Here is a 22,734-nt window from a genome sequence, read left to right as displayed (position 1 = left end):
ATGAGTGCTTCAGTGGTCAAAAAGTTAATCTTGGTAAGTCTGCAGTTTTTTTCAGTCATAATACTCCTCTTGACTCTCGCACTCGTCTAGCTGCCTCCTTAAACATTTCATACATATATAAGAGCTCAAGATAAATATCTTGGGCTGCCATATGTTGTTAATAGATCAAAGAGAGCCACTTTTAACATGGTTAAGGAGAAGGTACAGAAAAGAATCCAAGGTTGGAAGCGTAACCTATTGTCTGCTGGTGGAAGATTAGTTTTATTAAAGGCAATTGGGGAGGCCATCCCGATTTACACTCTCTCCTGCTTCAGATTACCAGACAGTCTAATCTTTGATATTCACTCCTTATTGACTCAGTTCTAGTGGGGTCAAAAAGGAAATGAAAGGCGACTAGCCTGGATCAGTTGGGACACTACGACCCACCCAAGAAAGGAAGGAGGCCTTAGTTTTAAAGACCTTAGGGCTCAAAACATTGCTCTATTAGGCAAACAATATTGGAGAGTAGTGACACACTCTACATCTCTATTGGCCAGAATTTACAGAGGTAAATATTTCAGAAACAAAAATATTATAAATGCAGAACCTGGAACACTCCCTTCTTAGGGATGGAGAAGTATTTTGCAAGGTAGAAATGTGGTGAAAATGGGCTTACCTGGAGAATAGGTAATGGTATAAACATTCGTACGTTTGATGACCCATGGCTGCCTCCCCCATATCCATTCACTATGCCAATAAATGTTCAACACTCGGCCATTGTTGCTCTCAGAGTAAAAGACCTGGTTACTGAAGAAAGAATTTGGAATCAACCGTTAATTACAGAGATCTTTTCAAGTGATATTTCAACTAAAATTTTATCTTTAAAAATTGAAGGTGGAGATGACACACTCCAATGGGCACTAAACAAACAAAAGAAGTATGATACAACATCTGGTTATAGAGTGGCATACCTATTCTTGCACCTTCCACTTGAACTCTGTCCAACCCATATGCAGCAAAAAGTCCCTTCGATCAGCATTTGGAAGATGAAGCTCCCTCACAAAATCAAACTGTTTATCTTGAAGTGCCTCCATGGTCGGCTCCCGATTCTAGCCCAAAGTCACTGAAGATTTTCTGCAATACCGGTGCTGTATTCCCGTTGCCAAGAAGAGGAAGAAACCATTCCTCACTGTCTTATGCAATGTCTAGCTATAAGAGATGCTTGGTCTAATAGTTCTTTGAGCTTCTGCCTTCCCACCCATCCAATTACTGAATTTTGGTCTTGGTGGAACACTATGTCGAAGCAGCTTTGTTCAATGGGTGACAATCGGAACCAATAACTGCTTGCTATTTTATGTTGAAATTGTTGGAAAGCTAGGAATCTCTTTATCTTTGAAGGAACAAACAATGCGCAACTTCTATTCTTGATGCTTCAAATTAGACTCCTTTGAGAGATTCAACGTCTCCATGTAGCTTCTCATTGAGTTGGTCTGCAGGCCCTATTCTATTGAAAGAAGTCTACTTTTCCTTCTTACAATTTTCTTTTCTATTTTTCACCGTTTGATTTCTTTCTAAGGAAAGTTTATTTGGGAAATTCTCATCATTTATTGTCTTTTGTCCTGACATGGACCCTGTATTTCATTTACCAATTTAATGAAATATATTTTTATCTTTGAAAAAAAATACTTTATATTTTATATATATGTGTCGTTGTATCTTATAAAATTTAAAATTTCGTGTGTCGGCATATCCCGTATCATATCGTATCCTGTGTCCGTGTCCATGCATCCTAGGTGGAGACGAACAACAACATTGTTGGTATCAGAGAGAATTAAAAAGCATGGCGTTTTTTGAGAAACCCTAGCGCAACTCCTCTCTCTCTCTCCCGTTGAGGTGAACCGCAAAGCTCTTTTGAGGGGTGCCGCTGCCGCCTCAGTCTAGACCGCGGTGGCCGTCCTATGCTTCTGTCTCCTTTAACTTTTAACTTTACCTCCCTTTTCGTCTCCTCTGTCTCCTCGTCTTTCTCCCCCTTTTCTCCTTTTCCTCTGTCTCCCGTTTTTTCCTCCGCCTCCGCCCACACCGCTCTGCCGCCACTTTATCTCTTTCTCTCTTATCTCCTTTCTCCTTTTTTTCTGTTTCTTGGTTTTTCTCTGCTTTTCTTTCATAGATTTAGATTTGTGATCCAGATCTAGATCTAAAATAACCTTTCTTCGGATTTGAGTTTAGCTCTGTGTTCTTTATCTTATAATTCATCTGTGATTTTCTCTCCCTTTTTTGTGGTGGTATTTTGGTTCCCTTTATAGTTGCTGGTGGTGTTCTAATGTTGCTGATCTTTTCAGATCTAAAAGAAAAGCTCTACAAAGAAATAGTTTTGGTTATAGGAAAACTTTCAGAATCAAAAAAATATTCATATCTATATAAAGAAGAAGAAGATGTATCTTATTACTTACAGCACATATGTGTAGATATGCAAACAAAAAAGATTTTGTTCGGTCTCTGTTTTTATTTTTTAAAATTTTCAGTAATCGAATATTAGTTTTACTATTAGACTATAGTTTAAAACATGGGATATTTATCCTTTTATTATTTATGGAGAATTGATATTTCTTTAATATTTGTAACTGCCGTCTGGCTTTTTTATAATTGAAAAAATATTTTTTTTTAAAAAAAAAAAGATAGAATTAAAAAGCATTTTGCTACTAACTAATTAATCACATAAGATACCATAATTGTTTCTCTTTTTGACGTGTCGGGCCTAAATGAAATGAAACTATATCTATATCCCCCTTTTATGACAACTCTATGAATTGGTTGGGTTGGGCCTGGGAGTGACCTATGTTTTGTTTCTGAAATCATCCAAAATCATATCTTAATCTCTCTCCAATTATCCACCAGCCTCGGAGGCGAATCTCTCTGAGTTACTCAAGCTAGGCCACAAGGTCATCATAATCACCATTCTCTATATTTCAATCAATCATTTCCTGTTCGGATCATGGAAGCATTCACATGAACAAGCTCTTGCTGTTTTATCTTGGCTAATGTGAGTAGATATAAATAGAAAACTTGTTATTTTTTTCTTGCATGACATATAGTTTCTTGTAGAGGAGTGCTAGGGGTCAGCAACTTTTGTGACTTGTAGTTATCAAATAACCATCAATGATGATTTTAATAGTATGAGATTGGTGTGAAATTTCATCAAATGGTTCACTTTTCTTTGCTGGTTACATGATGGCTAGAATTTGATAAAGTTACTAGTCTCCTAGACTTTTCCTTTTCCTTGTATGTTCTGTTGCTCTGTATCTAAGTTATATTGCTTTTGAGAAAAAAAAAAAAGCATAATGCTGCTTTGCAAAGCTGTCGTGGAATGTTAAATATGTGAAATTCAAATACCTACTGAACCGGTACATTTCTGATGATTATTGGAACTGTGGCCTTTTTGAAGGAATAACTTTATATATCCTAAGCATGTGCCCTTGGAGCTTGGAGGAGATGAGAGAAAATTGAAATCTTGGGAGCTATGCCACATCTTCTCAAACAGGTTCAACTTCTTTATATTTTCCCCTTTTTAAGCTTTGCAGTGTTGATAATATAATTGTAACTGCCACTGATGCCACCATGTTGTCTAATTTTGGGATTCAAGCAATTTTCGAATCTTGAGTTATCTTCATTTTGAGAATGTTCAGATCATTTACAATCCATACCATTGTCAATCATTAATAACGTTTGCATCATTTTAGTTCCTTAACTGAAGCTTTATGTATAGCCATATTAGCGGCTGCTAGTTGAGGAAGGCGCAACAGATTTTCCTTTCCTTCTGTGTGAGAATAAATGTTCTTTAAATAGTTTAGTTTTTCTTACAAAAATATGTTTCTTTCCAATTCCACAATTTCGGTATGCTGTCTTATAGGGATTGATATGGATTCACTTCTTTGCTATATAGTTGTAACCAGATGACATGATCGTTTTGGCACAGAACCTGAACCTGATCCTGTTGAAAGGGAAATACCAATGCTGCCAAAAATTGATCCACAAGTCATACACAACTGGGTCATTGTTGTTTGAGGGATATATTTCCTTGTTCCATTGGTAAAACTAGTTTCATTTTATATGCTTGAGCATAAAATTATTCGATATGCTTGTAACATAATGATGTATCGTTAGGTTTTCATTCAATAGCTGTACTACTATGTTTATTCTTGCTATGATTATTATTTATGGATTTTCCTCTTTTATTCAAAGATTGATGCCAATTTAACATCAAATCATACTTAATGAATGAAGGAGCTAGTTGTAGTATAGAACTGATAGTCTGTGTTCTTTCAGATACCTTTGTTGTGGAGCATGGGCAGTTGAGCTTAATTTGGAACTATCACCATAGATATACTTGCCATTTTAAACTTACTTATTTTGTTAGCATTAAGTAGGTGACAGGTTTAACTCTTCCACATATCTCCAATGAAGAGATGTTGCAGGAAACCAAATGAAATGTGTATCGTGATACCGGAGCTTTTGTTGCTGTCTATTCTGCAATGGGAATATGAAGAGGATACTTCATCTTTCAGTTGGCTTCATTGCATATGCACCAGAAATCAGAGGCATTGTAGAGAGCCATGCAAGAAGCTTTGTTAGTGACTTAGTGTCAATGTGTTCAGCATTTACTTTGCTGGATTTAGTACTCAAACATGTTAATTGACATCACGGTTTATTTATTTATTTTCTGTGAGGTACTTAGAGTTTTGAGGTTCTCTCTTCCATGTAATGAAAAATTAAATTTGAGATAGCTCTATTGACTCATGAAACTGATATATAAGGTGCGTGATTTGCAACAGAAATAACAAAATGCAGAAGAAATCATTCTCGGCTTAGAAAATTACCCAGTTGGTAGAATTACATTACAGGTTGTTTTTAATTCTTGGTGTTGGTGCTTTCTTCAATAATGGACTGTGGCAGAGGCTGAGCCTTCCTCCTACATTTCAGGCACTTATGCATCTGAAGAGTATCAGAACATTCTAAACAATTATATTATATTATATTATTAATTTATTATTCAGTATTTGAAACTGTTATTCTCTCTCTGAAATAATTGCTGCTTATCACTACACTTGACCCTTATTATTTTAACAAGGGTACATTCAGGGATTAAAACAACCATCAATTAATGACTTTATTTCTAAGCAGAGTTGGTTAGAAAAAATTCAAAAGTTGATCAGGCAAACGACCGTATTAATTATAAGTTTAAAACTTTAAATAATATTTATGAAAACTGACATAAAAAAAAATGATATTTGTATTATTTTTTATAATTTTTTTATCGATTATTTTTAATAAAATTAAATAAATAAAGTATTATTTTCTCAAAATTTGGGATAAATATTGATATTGTTTTTGATGTTTTTTTTATGTTACTTATATCTCAAATATTTTAGGGGTGACTCAATGTTAAATTTCTATAATTTTCTTGAAACACAAATATGACAAAAAAAAAATAGGGACAATATTGACATTTAATTTACTCTTATCATTATTTAACCATAAATTAAAAAAGTGATGAAAATTAAACAAGTGTCTGAGAGTTAAATAATGATTCCTGTAGAAAGAAAAGGGGGAATCAGGATGGACTTATAAATAAGGACTCTAAAACACAAGTTAATCTGCATCCATCAGAACTTCTTTCAGAGAGACACAAGAGAGGAGAAAACAATGACTTCAATGAAGAATGAGAATGAGAGCAGTGTTCCATATTCTTCTTCTCCTTTGTCTGCCCAAAACCAAAGACCCATGGAAATTGCACCCATGACAGCAGCCAACAACAACGCAATCAGCACTGCCATGTCCAGCAGACGCAGAAAGGACCGCCACATCAAGGTGGAAGGCCGAGACCGCCGTGTCCGCATGTCCATCGCATGCGCCGCCTTTGTCTTCCAACTCACTCGCGAGCTCAACAACAAGAGCGACGGCGAGACTATTGAGTGGCTCCTCCGCCAAGCAGAGCCCTCCATTATCGCCGCCACCGGCCACGGTGTTCCACCCATCATCGGTAACCCCCCAGCCCCAGCGGCACCAGGAGATAACCCCATTCCCGCTTCTCATTCAGTTCCGGTATCTGCTTCTGCTTCTACTGCAGTTGCACCACCACCACCACCAGCACCACCAAGCGAGGAAAACGAGTTTGTCGACGAGGGTGCAATAGATGAGCCATGTTTTTCAACCTTGGATGATTTTGATTTGCTTGGCAACCCTATCGACTGGGATTTCAATTTGATGTAATAATGTGGGCGTAGTTGTATGAATCAATCTAAGTCAGTATATAGTAATGTTAGTGGCTGGTGACTGGATCTTGTTTTCGTTTTCTTTTAGTTTCAAAAAAGTTAACGTAAGGTTTAACATGTGTAGCAGAAAATAAGCAAAATATGCAAGAAACTGAAGAAAGTATTAATGAATTTAATTATTTTTTCTCTCATTTGTGTGCATGCATGTTCAGACCAGAGTCAACCACAGTGCTTGACATGATTATTAAAACAAGAAGAGTGTTAAGAAGTGAGTAAATTTTGTGATTTTTAACTATTAATTAGTTATTATTGGTGTTTTTAATGGTGTGAGATTTCATCTAATAATATAAGATTACTCATTTTTTTTATTGGTTAAATGTTAGTCAAATTTAAAAGAAGCGATGACTCTAAGACTTTACAATACCTATAACCATCAAGAATTTAATTAACAATCCGTCAATAAATATTTTTAAACTATATTTTATATTAATTAATGAATATTTAAATTTTATTTTTTAAAAAATATAAAATTATTAATTATTAATTATAATTATTTAAAATTAGCTAATTAGAAATTGTTTATCTATATTTTTTATTAAAATTTATTCTAGAGAAATTAATTAAATTGTTGAGTGTGGTATTTATTGTGAGAAATACGATAGTTATTAAAATTTATTATTTTTTGTTATTACTTAATTATTAATTTAATTTTTAAATTTATTTATTTTAGTCTAATAATTTAATAATATATTTTATCTCATATTTTTAAATATTGATAATTAACTGATAATTAAAAATAATAAATTTTAATTGTCTTCTAATATTTTTTATTTATTATTATATTTTTATATAAATTTTATTGATAGTAATACCAATTTAATAATGTTTTTTTTTTTATTTCTGCTTAAGTTCAGGGGAATAATGGTTATATACATATTGACTTTGACTGTACTAATAAGGAGAAAAAACCTTTTACACTCATGGTTAATTATTATCTACTTATAACATTTGTATGTAATAAATGAAATCATTTAGTAACAAAAATTTTCAACTAATATTCAAGTAATTTTGTCATTTTTTTCAATATTTTTACTAACGAAAAAAATAGTATTATTTTTTTATTAAAAAATATTAATCTCCTAGTTAGATCCCTAATTTAAACGGGCTATAAATAATATATAATTTTTTAATTTATTTATAATGAGACAAATTTTAAACAGTTCCATTATTAGGGCTGGAAATGAGCCGAACTAAGCCGAGTTAGACCAAGCTCAAGCTCGGCTCACAAAAATTGAACTCGACTCACAACTTGACTCATTAACAATTGAGCCTATTTTTTAAGCTCCAATTCGGCTCACCGAAAGTTCACGAGCTGGCTCGAACTTACGAGTTGGCTCAAATAATAGGAACATAATCTATAATTCTATATCTATAAATTATAGTTTATATATTTTAAAAAATATTTAAAAAAATCAATTCTATAAATTATTTATCTATCAATAAATTATATATAAAAAATAAATACAAAATTTTAAATAATTAAAATCATTAATATATATAATTATATATTATTATTTCATAGGTATATATATAATATTAAAAGTATAAATTAAATGCATATAGGAATATATATATATATATAACCCATCGCTGTCTCGGCTGTGCTACCGGAGGCTCTGGGGAAGTCGGAATAGGAGAGCACTCATCTTGGGGTGGGCTTACTACTTAGATGCTTTCAGCAGTTATTCGCTCCGCACTTGGCTACCCAGCGTTTACCGTGGGCACGATAACTGGCACACCAGAGGTGCGTCCTTCCCGGTCCTCTCGTACTAGAGAAAGGTCCTCTCAATGCTCTAACGCCCACACCGGATATGGACCGAACTGTCTCACGACGTTCTGAACCCAGCTCACGTACCACTTTAATGGGCGAACAGCCCAACCCTTGGAACATACTACAGCCCCAGGTGGCGAAGAGCCGACATCGAGGTGCCAAACCTTCCCGTTGATGTGAGCTCTTGGGGAAGATCAGCCTGTTATCCCTAGAGTAACTTTTATCCGTTGAGCGACGGCCCTTCCACTCGGCACCGTCAGATCACTAAGGCCGACTTTCGTCCCTGCTCGACGGGTGATATATATATATATATATATATATATATATATATATATATATAAAATAATCGAGTCAACTCATCACGAGCTAATAAGCTGAGCTTATCCAAGTTCAAGCTCGACTCATTTAATTTATGAGTTCAATTCCAGGCTCAAGCTTGGCTCATTAGCTCACGAGTTTAGTTTATCGAGCTATTAACGAGTCGAGTTCGAGCTGGCTCATGAGCTGACTTGACTCACTTCCAGCCCTACCCGTTATACATACAAGCATTTTTAACATACAAGTTTATACAAGTTAACCCTAACCCAATAGAACCCACTTACATAAGGCGCGCATGAAATCATGTCGTTCCTCCTCTAACGTTTGTATCCCACATTCCTCCTCCTCCTCTTCCTTCTTCTTCTCCTTCTTTTTTGCGCTTCTTCTCCTTTTTTTCCGCGTGTTTCATCCTCATTGTCGTTCTTTTTATTATTCTTGTTGTTGCTGCATTTTTTTCTCCTCCTCTTTCTATTGATTTTACAACATTATGTATTTTTTCTTCTTTGTTTGATTTTTCCTCCCAATAAGAATTATAAGAATATCAAAATAAGAAGACGAAGACGAAGCAACTGCAGAAGATGAGGAGGAGGAAAAGGATGAGTTTTGACTTACGCATAACTTATCAGAATAAAAATACACCGAAATATTTTTAAAATACACCGCATGAGTATTCTAAAATACACCAAAATGAGAATGGAACAAATTCATCACAATAATAATTCAGATTCAGAAACTCCTACATGAAAATTTTGCTACAAATGCACAAAGATATTTTCTTTAATGCATCTTTTCTTCTTTTTTTTTTCTTTCTTTATTTATTTCTTTCTTTTAGTTGAATGAATGTGGGCTCGTCCTCTTCCAAGTAATTTTATAGCATTATGTGTTTTTTCTTCTTCTTTGTTTGATTTTTTTGTTTTTATTCTTGTTAAGAGAGTAAAATAAGAAGAAATTTGAGAAGGTAAAATAAGAAAAAAAAAAGATGAATAAGAAAATAGAAGAAGATGATGAAATCAAGCTTTGAAATTAGTTTTGAACGATTATCTCATTGTTGAAGATAATGAATGATTCAAGTTTAGATTGTCAATTGAACCAGAGCGAAGTGGATTATTGTTTTGAATCCAATCAAGTGGTTGATGTGTAGTTCGATTCTAATTAATGTTTTCGTTAGTAGTTTATGATTGTGTAGGTGAATAATGTTGTTTTTGCTTGTGAAAATTTTTGTTCATCGTTGATGGTTTGAATTGAATGTAATGTAGGAGTTTTGCATTAAAGAAAATATTTTTGTGTATTTGCAGCAAATTTCGATGTAAAACTAAGCTATTTATTTTATTATTTAAGAATTTTCGATGTATGTGTACTGATAAGTTCTGCATAATTCAAAACTCTTCTTCTCCCTCTTCCTCATATATCTGTTGCTTCTTCTTCTTCTTTTTCATCATCATCATATTTTTTTCTCTTATTCATCTTTTTCTTCTTATTTTACCTTCTAAAATTTCTTCTTGTTTTACTCTCTTAACAAGAATAAAAACAAAAAAATCAAATAAAGAAAAAAAAGAAACACATAATGCTGTAAAATTATTTGGATGATGATGAACTTATATTCATTCAACTAAAAGAAAGAAAGAAATAAAGAAAAAAAAAAGAAAAAAATGCAGCATTAAAAGAAATATTTTTATGTATTTGCAGCAAATTTCGGTGTAAAGTTAAGATATTTATGTGTATTGTTTAAGAATTTTCAGTATTTTTGTACTGATAAGTTTTGCATAATTCAAAACTCTTCCTCTTCCTCCTCCTCATCTTCTGCTGTTTCTTCTTCTTTAATGTATTTTTTTTCTTCTTTTCTTATTTTTTTTTCTTTTAATTGAATGAATGTAGGTTCATCCTCTTCCAAGTAATTTTGCAGCATTATATATTTTTTCTTCTTCTTTGTTTGATTTTTTTTGTTTTTATTCTTGTTAAGAGAGTAAAACAAGAAGAAACTTGAGAAGGTAAAACAAAAAAAATGAATAAAAAAAGATGACGATGATAATGAAGAAGAAGAAGCAGCAATAGAAGATGGAAAGAAAGAAGAGAATGAGTTTTGAATTATGCAGAACTTATTAGAATAAAAATATACTAAAATATTTTCAAAATACATCGCAATATTTTCAAAATCGGTTTTGCTATGTACACAATGACTTTTGTGAATAATGTGAACAATGGGCTCTACAATTGACTCAATAAAGTAAAAAAATACTCCACCTCAAAATTATCTCATAAACCTTAACATTAGGATAACCATCCGCATATCTAGTGATGAATTGAATATCCAGTCATTGTTAACTGTGCATGAGTAAACCGAATCAAAAGGAATAACCACCATCCAACTAAGAATCAACATAATCATCTGCATACTTATTAAATTGAATATCCGATATATCTATTGTTCACATTGTTTAGTATTCTCATTGTCTCCCTATGCTTTTTCCAAAATACACCACAAATTTTTTAAAAAACATCGAAACAAGAATGGAAGAGATTCACCACAATAACAATTAAGATTCAGAACTTCTACATTGAAATTTTACTACAAATGCACAAAAATATTTTCTTTAATTTTAAATCAGGCAACATCATCAATATGGCAAAAATTCTACGTTAACAATAACGACGATACGTATAAAAAAAGAAGACGACGACGATGACTATAACGATGATGATCATGATGATGAAGATGACGGAGAAGAAGGAGAAAAAGGAAGAAGGAGAATAAATTCCAATGAAAAAAAAAGAGATAGAAGAGGAGGAGGTGTTGGTGATGACGATAACGAAAGAGAAAAATAACAAAAAAGAAGAACGTACAGCAGTAGCATGAAAAAAATGTGTGTACGTAAATATAAATAATCTATATAGACTTATATAAAAAAATGATTTGTATGTGAAGAATAATTAAATTTTAAATGGGAATAAATTAAAGATTTAAAGTCTAACATTCTAATGCGCCATAAAAAATTAAAAAAGTTGTGGATAAATAAATTGTTTTAAATAGGCTTTTTTTTCATATATAAATTAAAAGAGAATTAATATTATATTATTCTCCTAAGCAAAAATTAAATATACGAAGATCCTCTTTCAATATTTATATGAATTGTTATAGGATATTCAGCTTTAGTTTAGTAAATAAATAATCTTATATAAAGATTATTTATGAGTTAAAATTCTAACAGAAAATAAAAATAAATGGTCCTAAATCAATGTGCTATGATACACGGACATTGTCATGGATATAGGACATGATACAATATGGGACACATCGACACGCGAATTTTAAAATTTTACATAACACGGAAACACACATATATATAAAATATAAAATATTTTTTAGATAAATCATAATAATATTTTGATATTTTATTGATATTAAAATATAAATTAAATTTTTTATTATTTTTAATGTCTTATTTTAATTATATCAAGAATTTAAATCTTTTTTATTTTAATAAATAATAATATATACTATATCTAAATTTATTTTAAAAATATATGTTAAGAATAAGACTAGACATACACACACTGACACGTAATGGTATTTTGGTATATCCAGGTATGTCCGGCAAAGAATTTTTTATTTTTTATTAAGACACGATTGAACACAACAAACACGTATATCGGACGAGTATCGTATTCAAAATGTGTCCGATACGTAAACACAACAACTCAGCAAAGTGTCTGTACTTTATAGCCAACATAAACACATAAATCATCTAAGGTTGTGATGTTTTATATTCAAAAGCTAAATTATAGTAGTTTATAACGAATAATGAGTAAAATTTGAGACATTTTTACCGATAAATATAGTGGGTTGGAATCATTTATGAAAATAATAAGATGAGACAATTTACCAAGTACGGAACAATTACAATCCATTATAAAATTCTAATTTAAAACATCTAATATTTTTTCTTTTCTAAGAATAACAATAACATCCTTACAAAATTGCTAAACACCTAACAAAATTATTTTTAGAATAATTTACATAGATAAATCAAATGAAAAATATATATATAGATATCTTAAATTAAATTTAGTTACCTGTATATTTTATTTAATTTTTTATGTAAATTGAATCAACATAAATTTGATTCAATTTACAACTAATAATACACAACATATATATAAAAATCAAATCATCTTGATTCAATTTATTACTGTATAACATATATATAGCTAATTATTTATTTATTTTTTATTAATTTTAAAATATAAATATTAATAAAAAAATACTTCTATTTATATTCAAATAAAATATCAAAAAACTCAAAACGTATAAGAATAAAAATCTAACTTTTCTATTTTAGTTCAAATTTTAAAAAATCTATATTTTTACAAACTTATGAATTTAAAAAATAGAATAATAAATAATTTCTTAAAAATTATTAAAAATCATCATTTATCTCATTAGCACATAGTGAATCGTTACTGAAATTTTTAACGTTAAAAAAATATTATAAAGTATAGTCTTCTAAGGTGGCATAGGAGTTAAAATTTGAATTTTTTTCATAATATAACACATAATTATACAATATAAAAAAAGTAACTATATTTATACAATATGTAATTAGTTAAAATAATTAAAATATTGTATAAATATTTATAAAATAATGATTTAATTAGTATAATATTTTAATTATTTCACAAATTTTTTTCTAAAGTTAGGAGTGAGGTTCAAACCCGCAACCTCTAGGTGAGTATAAGAAGACTATGTTATTTGAGTTATAACTCATTAGCAATTATTTCGCAAATTACATATTATATAAATATAGTTGATCATTTTATATTGTATAACTATCTGTTACGTTTGATTCTAAAAAAAATTAAGCTTTAACTCATATATCATTTTGGAGGACTATATTTTATAATAACATTTTTAACAACAAAAGTTCTGGTAATAATTTTTTATATGTTAATGAGTTAAAGAATGATTTTTTAATGAATTTTTAAAAAATCATTTATTGTTCTGTTTTAAATTTATAAGTTTGTAAAATAATATATTTTATAAAATTTGAACTAAAACATAAAATTTGAATTTCTATTCTTATTTGTTTTTATTTTTTAATATTTTATTTGAATTCAAATAAGAGTATTTTTTTATTGACTATATATATATTATACAGTAGTAATAAATCGAATCAATTTAATTTAATTCACATATTACATGCTTCTTCAACCGTCCAATCGAATCAATTTGATTCCATTTACTACTCAGCATGCTAAATTGAATTAAATTTACATAAAAGTATTTAAGACATGCATTTAATAAAATTTGGTTTAAAACATCTGCATAATTTTAAATTTCAAACTATTTATGCATGTGAATTATGTAAATTTTATAAAATTAATAAATAATTAGTCAATAAATTAATTATTATTTAAAGAAATTTAAAAAATTATTTTTTATAATTTAGAGAAGTAGAAATATTAAAAATACGAATTTTTGACACTAATTTTAAATTTTGGCCTAAAATCAAACCAATAGGCTGAACCAATTGGACTGAACCCAAACTGGACCTAAAGCCCAACCTATAAAACACCCAAAATGAACATTCTCTTTTTTTCATTCCTGCTGGTACAAGAAGAAGGGAGAGTTAAGTTAAAACGTAAACCTAACGTCTCCGAAAATTCAATCATCCGTAACTTTTAATTCGGAATTTTGATTGACGAGCCGTCAGCGATCACGTGTTCGTCTTGAAATTCTCTTCAATTCTATTTGAAAAAAGTGGTAAGAAATTAGTATTTCTGTTCTAATTCTCCCTCTCTTCAATTTCGCGATTTTATGGTTTGAGTATTGTTGGGTTTTGTCCAATTGATTCATGGATTAGATAAGAAACTGTTGAACCCTTGTCAAATATTGAATTAGTGAATCCTATGATGATTATAGTGATATTGTGCAAAATAGATTGTGTTCTGGTTGATTTGGAATTCAATTGGGTGGTTTAGAACGAAATCCGAGTAATTAGGCTTGAGGAATTGATGTTTGGAAGCTTGGAGCTTGTGAAAGGAGAGGTTTTTGAGGTGTTCTGAGCTTAGGGAAGAATCGGCCAAGGTATGGTTTTGGTTTCTCAATGTTAATGTTTAATGTCACGTGAGAACTTAGGTTAGAAGACCTTAAGATAGGAATGAACTGAATGAATTATTGATGGATTATGTATATGGTATAAGATGTGTGGTTTAGTTGTTGTTAATGATTTGCTATTGGAGTTCGTTGGTTTTGGAAAAAGATTTAATATTGGTATTTGTTTGATTTTGAAATAATTTGATACTGAAAATGATTTGAATGACCGAGAGGTGTTTGGTTTGGTAGTTGGGAACCTTGAAGGGTGGCAGAAATTCGAGTTTTAGAGGAGATACTATCGAAATTTCTATAAGAATTTGAGTTTTGGTTTTAAGTGTTATTTTAAAAAGAAAAAGATTATTATGTGACTTGTGTATTTGAGACTATTTGTTGACTCTCTGTCGCAAGATGTGACCGGGCACTTTAACTCCCCATGAGCATATATATATATATATATATATATATGGATTTTGAATATTATATTATTGAGGTTGGAGTTTGACTCCATAGAATATTATTGAGCTTGGAGTTTGACTTCATGGAATATTATATTTGAGTTTGGAGTTTGACTCCATGAAATATTATATTATTAAACTTGGAGTTTGACTCCATGGATATTATTTTGAGTCTGGGATGCGCGCACAGAGGGACTGTCCAATGGTTAACTACCAGGACATGTCGGGTTGGCTATGTAACAGACAGATGAGACTCATCAGACATAGGACAGACATACATCATGTGTATTTGTATGTTTTGCTTGGGTGTGCATTATTTTGGTTTGCTTAATTACTTAAATCTGCTTATCTGCTACTTGTTCTATTTGCTGTAATTGCATCTCTGTCTATATTTTCCTTACTTGAATTGTATGTGTATGTTTTCTGAGAAACCCTCTTGGAGGATGTGCGAGAGGGGGGTTGTTCCACCGCTGATTCGGAGGGTTGAAAAGTGAAGTGTTAATTTAAAGTTGGATTTAGATCTTGAATACCTTAGGTAACGTACCTAATTTCTTGTTTAGTTGGGTCTTTAAGTTGAAATCTGAGTGTCGAAATTCTATGAATTTCTCTGGCTTTATCGGGACTTTTTATATTAATTATGTGGGCACCTTTACCATATTGAAAACTCTCGGTTCTCATTTCATATATATTCTATTATTTTTCAGATGCAGATCGAGAAACATCTCACTGAGTGTCTGGAGTTTCCTGTGCAAGCAAAGTTTGGTTATTTTGGAATGCTGTATTTTGTATTTATACTATATATATATATAGATTCTCCTCTATATATATTTTATGTTTGTCCCGCCTAAAGGTTGACTTGAAAAAACAGGTATTTATTATGTAGTTTGAGTTTTATTTTGGGTTTTATATATATATATATATATATATATAAGAAGTTACTATTTAGAATTTTAAATTGATTTTTAATTTAAACCATATCACATCTAAATTTTACTGTATAAAAAAGTTTGTAATTTAACAAAATTAAATTATTTCTATAAATTTTAAATTTAGATAAAATATAAACCGATCTAATTCAATCTAAATCGTAATAAATTATGTCAATTTTATATTTTTAAACTGATCCAAATACTCAAAAAATATCCTAGATTTTATTCATAAATCGTAATAAAGTTTCTTTGAGTTTGTTACAGATACCGACCAACTTAAGTTGATTCAATTCGTACGGTTTTAATCTAATAAAGCTAAACATTATAGGATAATTTATTTAAATATTAAAAGAGAACTAGTGTGTATTTAATTTAGGGTTGGAAGACTAATATAATATTGATTTATTTTAATTTATATATATATAAAAGTCCGCTCAAACTATCTGTGAATTTTTTGAAGATTAATTTCTCTCGTGCTGGTTCTTTATTATTATTTTCTTTTTGGGCATCTTGCCCATTGATCATAATATCAATTAATTTGTTATTATAAAATTAATTTTTTAACTTTTACTTTTCAAAGAATTTATCATTTATAATTTAAAAAAAATAGATTTTTTTTTTACATTATCTTCTAACTCCGTAAATTAAAGAATAAAGATTAATCTGATGGTAGTTCTAATACTTACTTATGCATACTAACAATTAGACTAATCTAAGTTAGTTAAAAAAATTAGATATCTAATTAAACTCTTTTTAACCATTTGATCGTCTCATCTGCCGTGTGACTTCATTTCAGTCGTTGATTTTTTCTTCCTGTTCTTGGGGTTAACTCCTTTTTCTTTTTGTCATACATCACACGCACGTACACACATCTTTTTATTTTTGACATGGCCTTCTATTTTCTGGCTTGGCTCAAGATTACATGCATTTTTTTAGAGGTCTATAACACATTTTTGGCCTTTCATTGTCGCATTTTCTTTTGTACAAAACTCTCAGGCACTTGCATCGCCACGCCAGGCCAGGCCCGCACAAGTAGTGAAGCGTGTGAGTTGTGTATTATATTTCACATCACATATAAAACCGCATGTTCATCCGCACCAATATATGATCACTGCAGCAAAATTGTTGGAAAGTGAGCAATGAGTATGTCGGCATTCAACAGTGGTTTGCTAATAACTTTTCCATTACAGATAAAAGTCAAACAAGGAAAGGCCAAAAATTTGCAGCATTAGCGTCACATGTTCCTATTTGTCAATTGGCACTTTAGCATTATAGATTTATAGCATAGCATCGCCAGTTAAAATCATATCATCATACCAATTATAACAACCCGTGTATGAACCAACCTTATTTGGATGATAGATGATAGACCCCGTTGAATATATCAAGTTGGGCAAGCATTATTGATTCGATATCGACTGCACTGATCAACTACCTAAACCTTTTTCAGATTTTGTTCACAATTTTAAAGTTGAATTACGTTTAGAAAGAGACCAATTCATTAGGATATTAAAAAAAAAAAAGTCAATTCATAGACTTTCAAATCGATGCCACCTCATTGTTCAGCTAATTACTCATGCAGTTCATACTTGCTTTTATATAAATTATAAACTAAATGAGCATGTGATCATGGAGTTCAAATCTTAAAGTAAGATTAAACATTGTCGGAAGAAAAGGAAATAATGTTTTGTTTTATAACATTCTCTATCAAATTATGACGTATCTTAATATTAATACTATACTAGTATACTGGTAGCCAATCCTATAAACTCCAAATAAAATATTATGTATCCTCTCTGTGAATTTACATATTCCCCCAACTCTTGTCACAATCAAATCGAATTAAAAACTCAATAATCCACAAAGACAAAGCATCATCCACAGAAGAAGTCATCTAAGACCTCAAGAATGATTGTTAATCTATTTCTACTTAATCTACGGTCGAAATTCTCCTAATCTTATGAAAGGGTTAAGAATTAATAATAAAACAAAAAAAGGGGCCGCCACGAAAGGAAGATCTCATCGAGGAGCCAAAGAAACAGAAATTTCAGTGGGCATTCTAACATTTTCAGACCAAATCTTTGATTCCAAATACAGCTTTGATATCTTGTCAGCTACGCGACCCATCTTGGGCCTCTTATCTGGATCCACGTGTACGCAATCCAACGCCACACGTGTCACCTTCTCGGCAACCTCAACCGGGAACGAGTCTTTCAGCCTCTTATCCACCCACCTCCTCAGCGCCCCCTCACCACCGTCCACGGCCGCCCTCGCAGCGTCGATCACAGATGTCCTCACGAACTCTCCACTCTTCTTGTCGTACCTGAACCTCAGCGGCTCCTCCCCGGAGAGAAGCTCCAGCATAACTACTCCGAACGCGTACACGTCGGACTTCTGCGTCGCCACGCCGGTGGCCTGAAATTCCGGCGACATGTATCCCCTCACCCCCTCGAATTGCATGGCAGAACCACCCGATCGTTTCAATTTTTCGGACCTCGCCGGGGAAGGAGATGCCAAGGGTTCCTCCTCGATTTCTCCCAATTTCGCGGCAGCGACATCGCTTTCCTCTTCCTGGATCTCACCGCAGAGCTGCGCGGCACCGAAATGGCAAACCCTAGCATTGAAATTAGGCTCGGTGATGACTATAGCGCTGCTCTTGATGTGGTTGTGGACGAAAGTGATGCTCAATCCTGTCTTGTTGTGAACGTAATCGAGGCCGTGAGCGACATCGGTGGCCACCTGCATTCTCGAGAGCCAAGTCGACAGCACCGTGAAGTGAGTGTTGATCTTGTTCCGAAGGCAATCGGAGAGGTTGGCGCCGTTGACGAACTCGTAGACGAGGTAGATGTGGTCGCCGGAGATGGACGCGCCGAGGAGCTTGATGATGCTGACGATATGGCTCCGGCAGATCAGGGAGAGCCGCTCCCGGAGCTGCGAGGTCTCGAGCTTCCGGCGGAACTTGCGCTGGAAGACGATGACGTCAGCACCGCGTAGAGTGCAGCGCCAGGAAGGAGTGGAAGATGAGGAGGAGTAGCGCTTGGCGAGGAAGTTGTTGGTGGCGACGCAGATTTCGGAGAAGTCATAGATGTTTGGGTTTTCGGGGAGAGTGTCGCGAAGGTGGGTGAGGGAGGTGCGGCTGGAGATGGAGTTATCGGAGGAGAGGCGGTAGCCGGTAGTGGAGAAGCTGCCGTAGGAAGATGATGTTGTTGGGTCCGAGTAGGAGGTGGTGGTTGCGGTTGCGGTTGGGGCAAAGCGGGATGGGGCGGTGGGCTTTGGTGTCGATGTCCTTGGCGTTTGGGCTTGAGTACTGGGCTGGGAGTTGGAGCGGGAGGCCGGATTTCGAGAGGGTCGTGGGCTTGAGGTAGGGTTGGCGGCGTTGGTGGCCATTTTGGTCTTACACATGTAGGATGTTAATTGATATAAGAGAGGAAAATGGAGAGAGGTTTTATATTAGAGTTGCTTTTGATTTTGAATTTGGGGGTACGGAGGATGGAGCGTTGATGAAGCAATACCTGAGAGGATGGTGGGTCAAACGGAATGGAGGGGGTTGATGATTGGGGATGGTTGAATTTGAAGACCTAATCCTAAAAGTGCCGAGTAGTCCAGCTAGCAAGTTGATGCAGTTTCAGCCTTCATGGCTTTATTTTGCACACAATTGGGGAATAGCGAATTAGTAATTCATTGTGGGCGCGAGTTCAATCGTCAATACAACTTGTAACGTTTTTCTTTTTCTTGAGGTTAATAATAATAATAATGCACATGTTACTAAATAGAGTTAGATAGGTCTATAGATGTAGACTACACGATCCATTGAATTTTTAAACTGGAAGTTGGCTCCTCCGGCACGTGAACACGAAATTAAAAAATTGACAGAGTTCTCTACTACTCTCTCTGGGTGCTATTTTCCTCATTCTAATTCCTTAGTTTTAGTTTCGAATGCCATACGGATGTAGCAAAGCCGTACATACTATAGTTGTCTACGAGTTCATCATATCCTTCAATTTCAATAATTAAATTTGATTTCAGATATTCCGTAGGGACAACTCAGCATCTTAATTCTTGAGTACAAAGGAAATATCCATTGATGATATATTTATGATGAAACTCAAGTACAGTAAATTTTATGTGATGTATGTGATGTTAAAAATTGAGAATGATTAGATAATTTGACTTATTTAACTAAATTTTTATCTAACGGTTCTCAATTATCAACTTCACGTAAAGTTGACTAGACCTGAGTTTTCCCCTATATTTATTTGTGTCGCCTTTCAAACAATTATATATATACATTGCAGAAAGATTTCACCATTTCTCCTTCTCCTGCAAGGTTGCAAACAATTTGCAAATGATATGTTTTTTTTTTTTTTCAAGTGGATTGGACAATCCCAATCTTAAGTATCACAGCACACTCATACTACATACTCACCCATACAACATTAAAAGTTTTTTTTTAAGCAGCGTATTTAGAGGTACATGAATTACCATCTGAGTGAAGTCTCAGCTGCGCAAATGATATGCCTTTAGGTTCGTTTTTATTATTTTTGAGTGGTTTAATTACTTTGCAGGTTCCTATAGTTTCACCGAATTTTCAATTAAGTCCCTATACTTTTTTTCTTTTCAACTGACTCCTTATACGTTAATTTTTTTTTCAATTAAGTCCCTACCGTGAAAATATCGTTTAAGATAACAGAATATTCTGTTTAAAAAACGAATATTCTCCTGTTTGGATTAGATATACTAATTGGATATGTCTCTATTTTTTCAAAATACCCAAAACACCCTTGACATTTTGTCCCAAAAGGAAAAAAAAAAAACCTTAGCCAGCTTCTAATTTGCTCTCTGAGAATTGTGTGTAGTGCATTTCTCCTCCGTCGGTCCTGTCCGCCACTCGGCGTGCCTCACCTCACTTCACCGTCGAAGCCCTGTCCGCCACTCGGCGTGCGCTTCTTCTTCTCTTGTGTTAAAATTTGAAAAAAGAAAAAAAAAATGGTGATTGGAGATTATGGGTTCAGGTACCAATTTGGTTACCACGGTCATTGGGTTTGGGATGAGTGCCACTTTCATTGTGTTTATGTGCACAAGAATCAATTGTGGGAGGATAAGAGAGAGTGTTGAATCTCGCGTGATGTATGAGATTGAATCTAGGATTGACATAGAAAAGGTAAAAATTTCACCTCTTCAAACCCCCTCCTTTTTCTGAGCTAATTTATTAAGCTTTTTTCTGGGTTGTAATTTGTGAATATAAGTTTGAGTTTTTGATATTTTGCTCAACTTTTGTGAAAATTAGTTCTATACTATATATTATTTGGTAATGGTTTCTAGATTGTTGTTCTGATCCAATTCTCCTTGAGGCATATAAGGAATGAGGACAGCTATAATTTTGATTCTTTTGCAAGCTTCTATATGAAATGATGCAAATGCTACATCTTTTTCCTAGAATAAATATGTGATTTGGCTATAAATTTTAATAAGATGTAGAATTGGTATATAGGTATTGAATAATGTATATATTGCCCTTTCATTTGATTCTTTTGTAAGATGAGTATGTAGTTGAGACTTTTTCATAGGTCAGTATTCTATATATCATATACTTCGGGTTCATGAATCTGCATATATCATATAATTCAAGTTGATGATATTATTTTTTGCCTAATTAGTAGTTTAGTTTATATCTAAGTTGTGGTTTTGTTTATTTTACTTGTTTATCTGTTGGTAATTTAGATTTTAATTTTTCATTGTTTTTGATAGCCAAAACATCATGCTAATGACCTTGAATCCAAGCCTGTTATGCTTGATGCAATCCCCATTTTGAAGTTCAACCAAGAGACCTTCAGTGCTATAGAAGATACACAGTTAAGTTTGGTCTCTCAGTTTCAGCTCATGTACAACTTGTACCTCATACGTTCCTTAATCTCGTATTGTAACTTCTAGTGTTTTCTAGATACTGTGATTATCTTAACATCGTTTTTTAAGAAAAGCACTTCATGGATTCGAAATAAGCTCAACCAAGGAGTCAATGAATGGATAACTAATTTGCATTACTTCTACAGGTGTGTCATATGTTTGGCAGATTACAAAGAAAGAGAAATGTTACGCATCATGCCGAAATGCGATCACACATTTCATCTTTCTTGCATTGACATATGGCTGAGGAAACAATCCACTTGCCTGGTATGCCGTCTGCCGTTAAAAAACTCATCCGAGGCGAAACATGTTAGAACTGTTGCATTTACCATGAGCCAGCCTCTTGATGAGTCGCACAAGAATCGGCCGTTATCAATGTTATTGTTGATTTATAGGAATATCTTTAATGTCTTAGAATTATTGAATAGGATTATAGGAATATCTTTCATTGAACATTTATAATTTTATCGAATTTTCAATTAGGTTCCTATATTTTTTTTCTTTTCAATTGGATCCCTAAAGGTTTACAAGTAATTTCACAATTCACAAATATTTTTTTGACGTTTAACGTTAGCGGGGACTAAATTGAAAAAAAAATAATGTATAGAGACTCAATTGAAAAAAAAAGTATAGAGACTTAATTAAAAATTCGATGAAATTATAGGACCGCCGAATAATTAAACCTTTTTGAGTGGTATGTTATTTTCTACGTTTGTTTTTTTCATTTTGGAGTTTGGACATAATTTTTTACGCGCTTTTTTGTTTTTTGTTTTTTTGGGTCTTTTACACAACACACACGACACACCACTATTACTATGTGTTCTATAGTTTCCTGAGCTTACTCAGTGTTCAAAGTTCAAACCCTTATACAGCTCCTTGTGAAGTGTGGGTCACGCAACATGATATGAATCTTGGAAGCATTAGTGGGTCCACCATTCATGAGCCCAGGGCGAAATAG

At 32.8% G+C, this 22,734-nt stretch overlaps 2 protein-coding genes and 1 long non-coding RNA gene across 3 annotated transcripts; 2 read left to right on the top strand and 1 right to left on the bottom strand.

Annotated features, from left to right (window-relative positions):
• Positions 1-2,770: 2,770 nt before the first annotated feature.
• Positions 2,771-4,849, top strand: LOC112773289 (uncharacterized). The gene is made up of 3 exons (XR_003187863.2): positions 2,771-3,019; positions 3,422-3,517; positions 3,920-4,849. It is a non-coding gene; the product is annotated as an uncharacterized lncRNA (long non-coding RNA).
• A 12,788-nt stretch (positions 4,850-17,637) lies between these two features.
• Positions 17,638-19,808, bottom strand: LOC112771473 (probable receptor-like protein kinase At1g33260). Its single transcript, XM_025816239.3, has one exon. It carries the CDS (start codon positions 19,272-19,274, stop codon positions 17,892-17,894), a length of 1,383 nt encoding a protein of 460 aa, XP_025672024.1. The 5' UTR covers positions 19,275-19,808; the 3' UTR covers positions 17,638-17,891.
• A 1,066-nt stretch (positions 19,809-20,874) lies between these two features.
• LOC112769439 (putative RING-H2 finger protein ATL61) lies at positions 20,875-22,734 on the top strand. The gene is made up of 4 exons (XM_029294853.2): positions 20,875-21,033; positions 21,621-21,724; positions 21,923-22,153; positions 22,623-22,734. The coding sequence occupies exons 1-4, from the start codon at positions 20,875-20,877 to the stop codon at positions 22,732-22,734; spliced, it is 606 nt and encodes a 201-aa protein (XP_029150686.2).

Source organism: Arachis hypogaea, chromosome 18, assembly GCF_003086295.3.
Source record: "Arachis hypogaea cultivar Tifrunner chromosome 18, arahy.Tifrunner.gnm2.J5K5, whole genome shotgun sequence".
Lineage (NCBI taxonomy): Eukaryota > Viridiplantae > Streptophyta > Magnoliopsida > Fabales > Fabaceae > Arachis > Arachis hypogaea.
This window is presented reverse-complemented; position numbering and strand designations above follow the sequence as displayed.

Excerpts from the sequence above, each read along its gene's own strand:
- LOC112771473 (XM_025816239.3), bottom strand. The coding sequence starts at position 19,274 with ATGTGTAAGACCAAAATGGCCACCAACGCCGCCAACCCTACCTCAAGC.
- LOC112769439 (XM_029294853.2), top strand. The coding sequence starts at position 20,875 with ATGGGTTCAGGTACCAATTTGGTTACCACGGTCATTGGGTTTGGGATG. Across the intron at positions 21,034-21,620 it reads CTAGGATTGACATAGAAAAG|CCAAAACATCATGCTAATGA; the intron begins GTAAAAATTTCA and ends TGTTTTTGATAG. Across the intron at positions 21,725-21,922 it reads AGTGCTATAGAAGATACACA|GTGTGTCATATGTTTGGCAG; the intron begins GTTAAGTTTGGT and ends TTACTTCTACAG.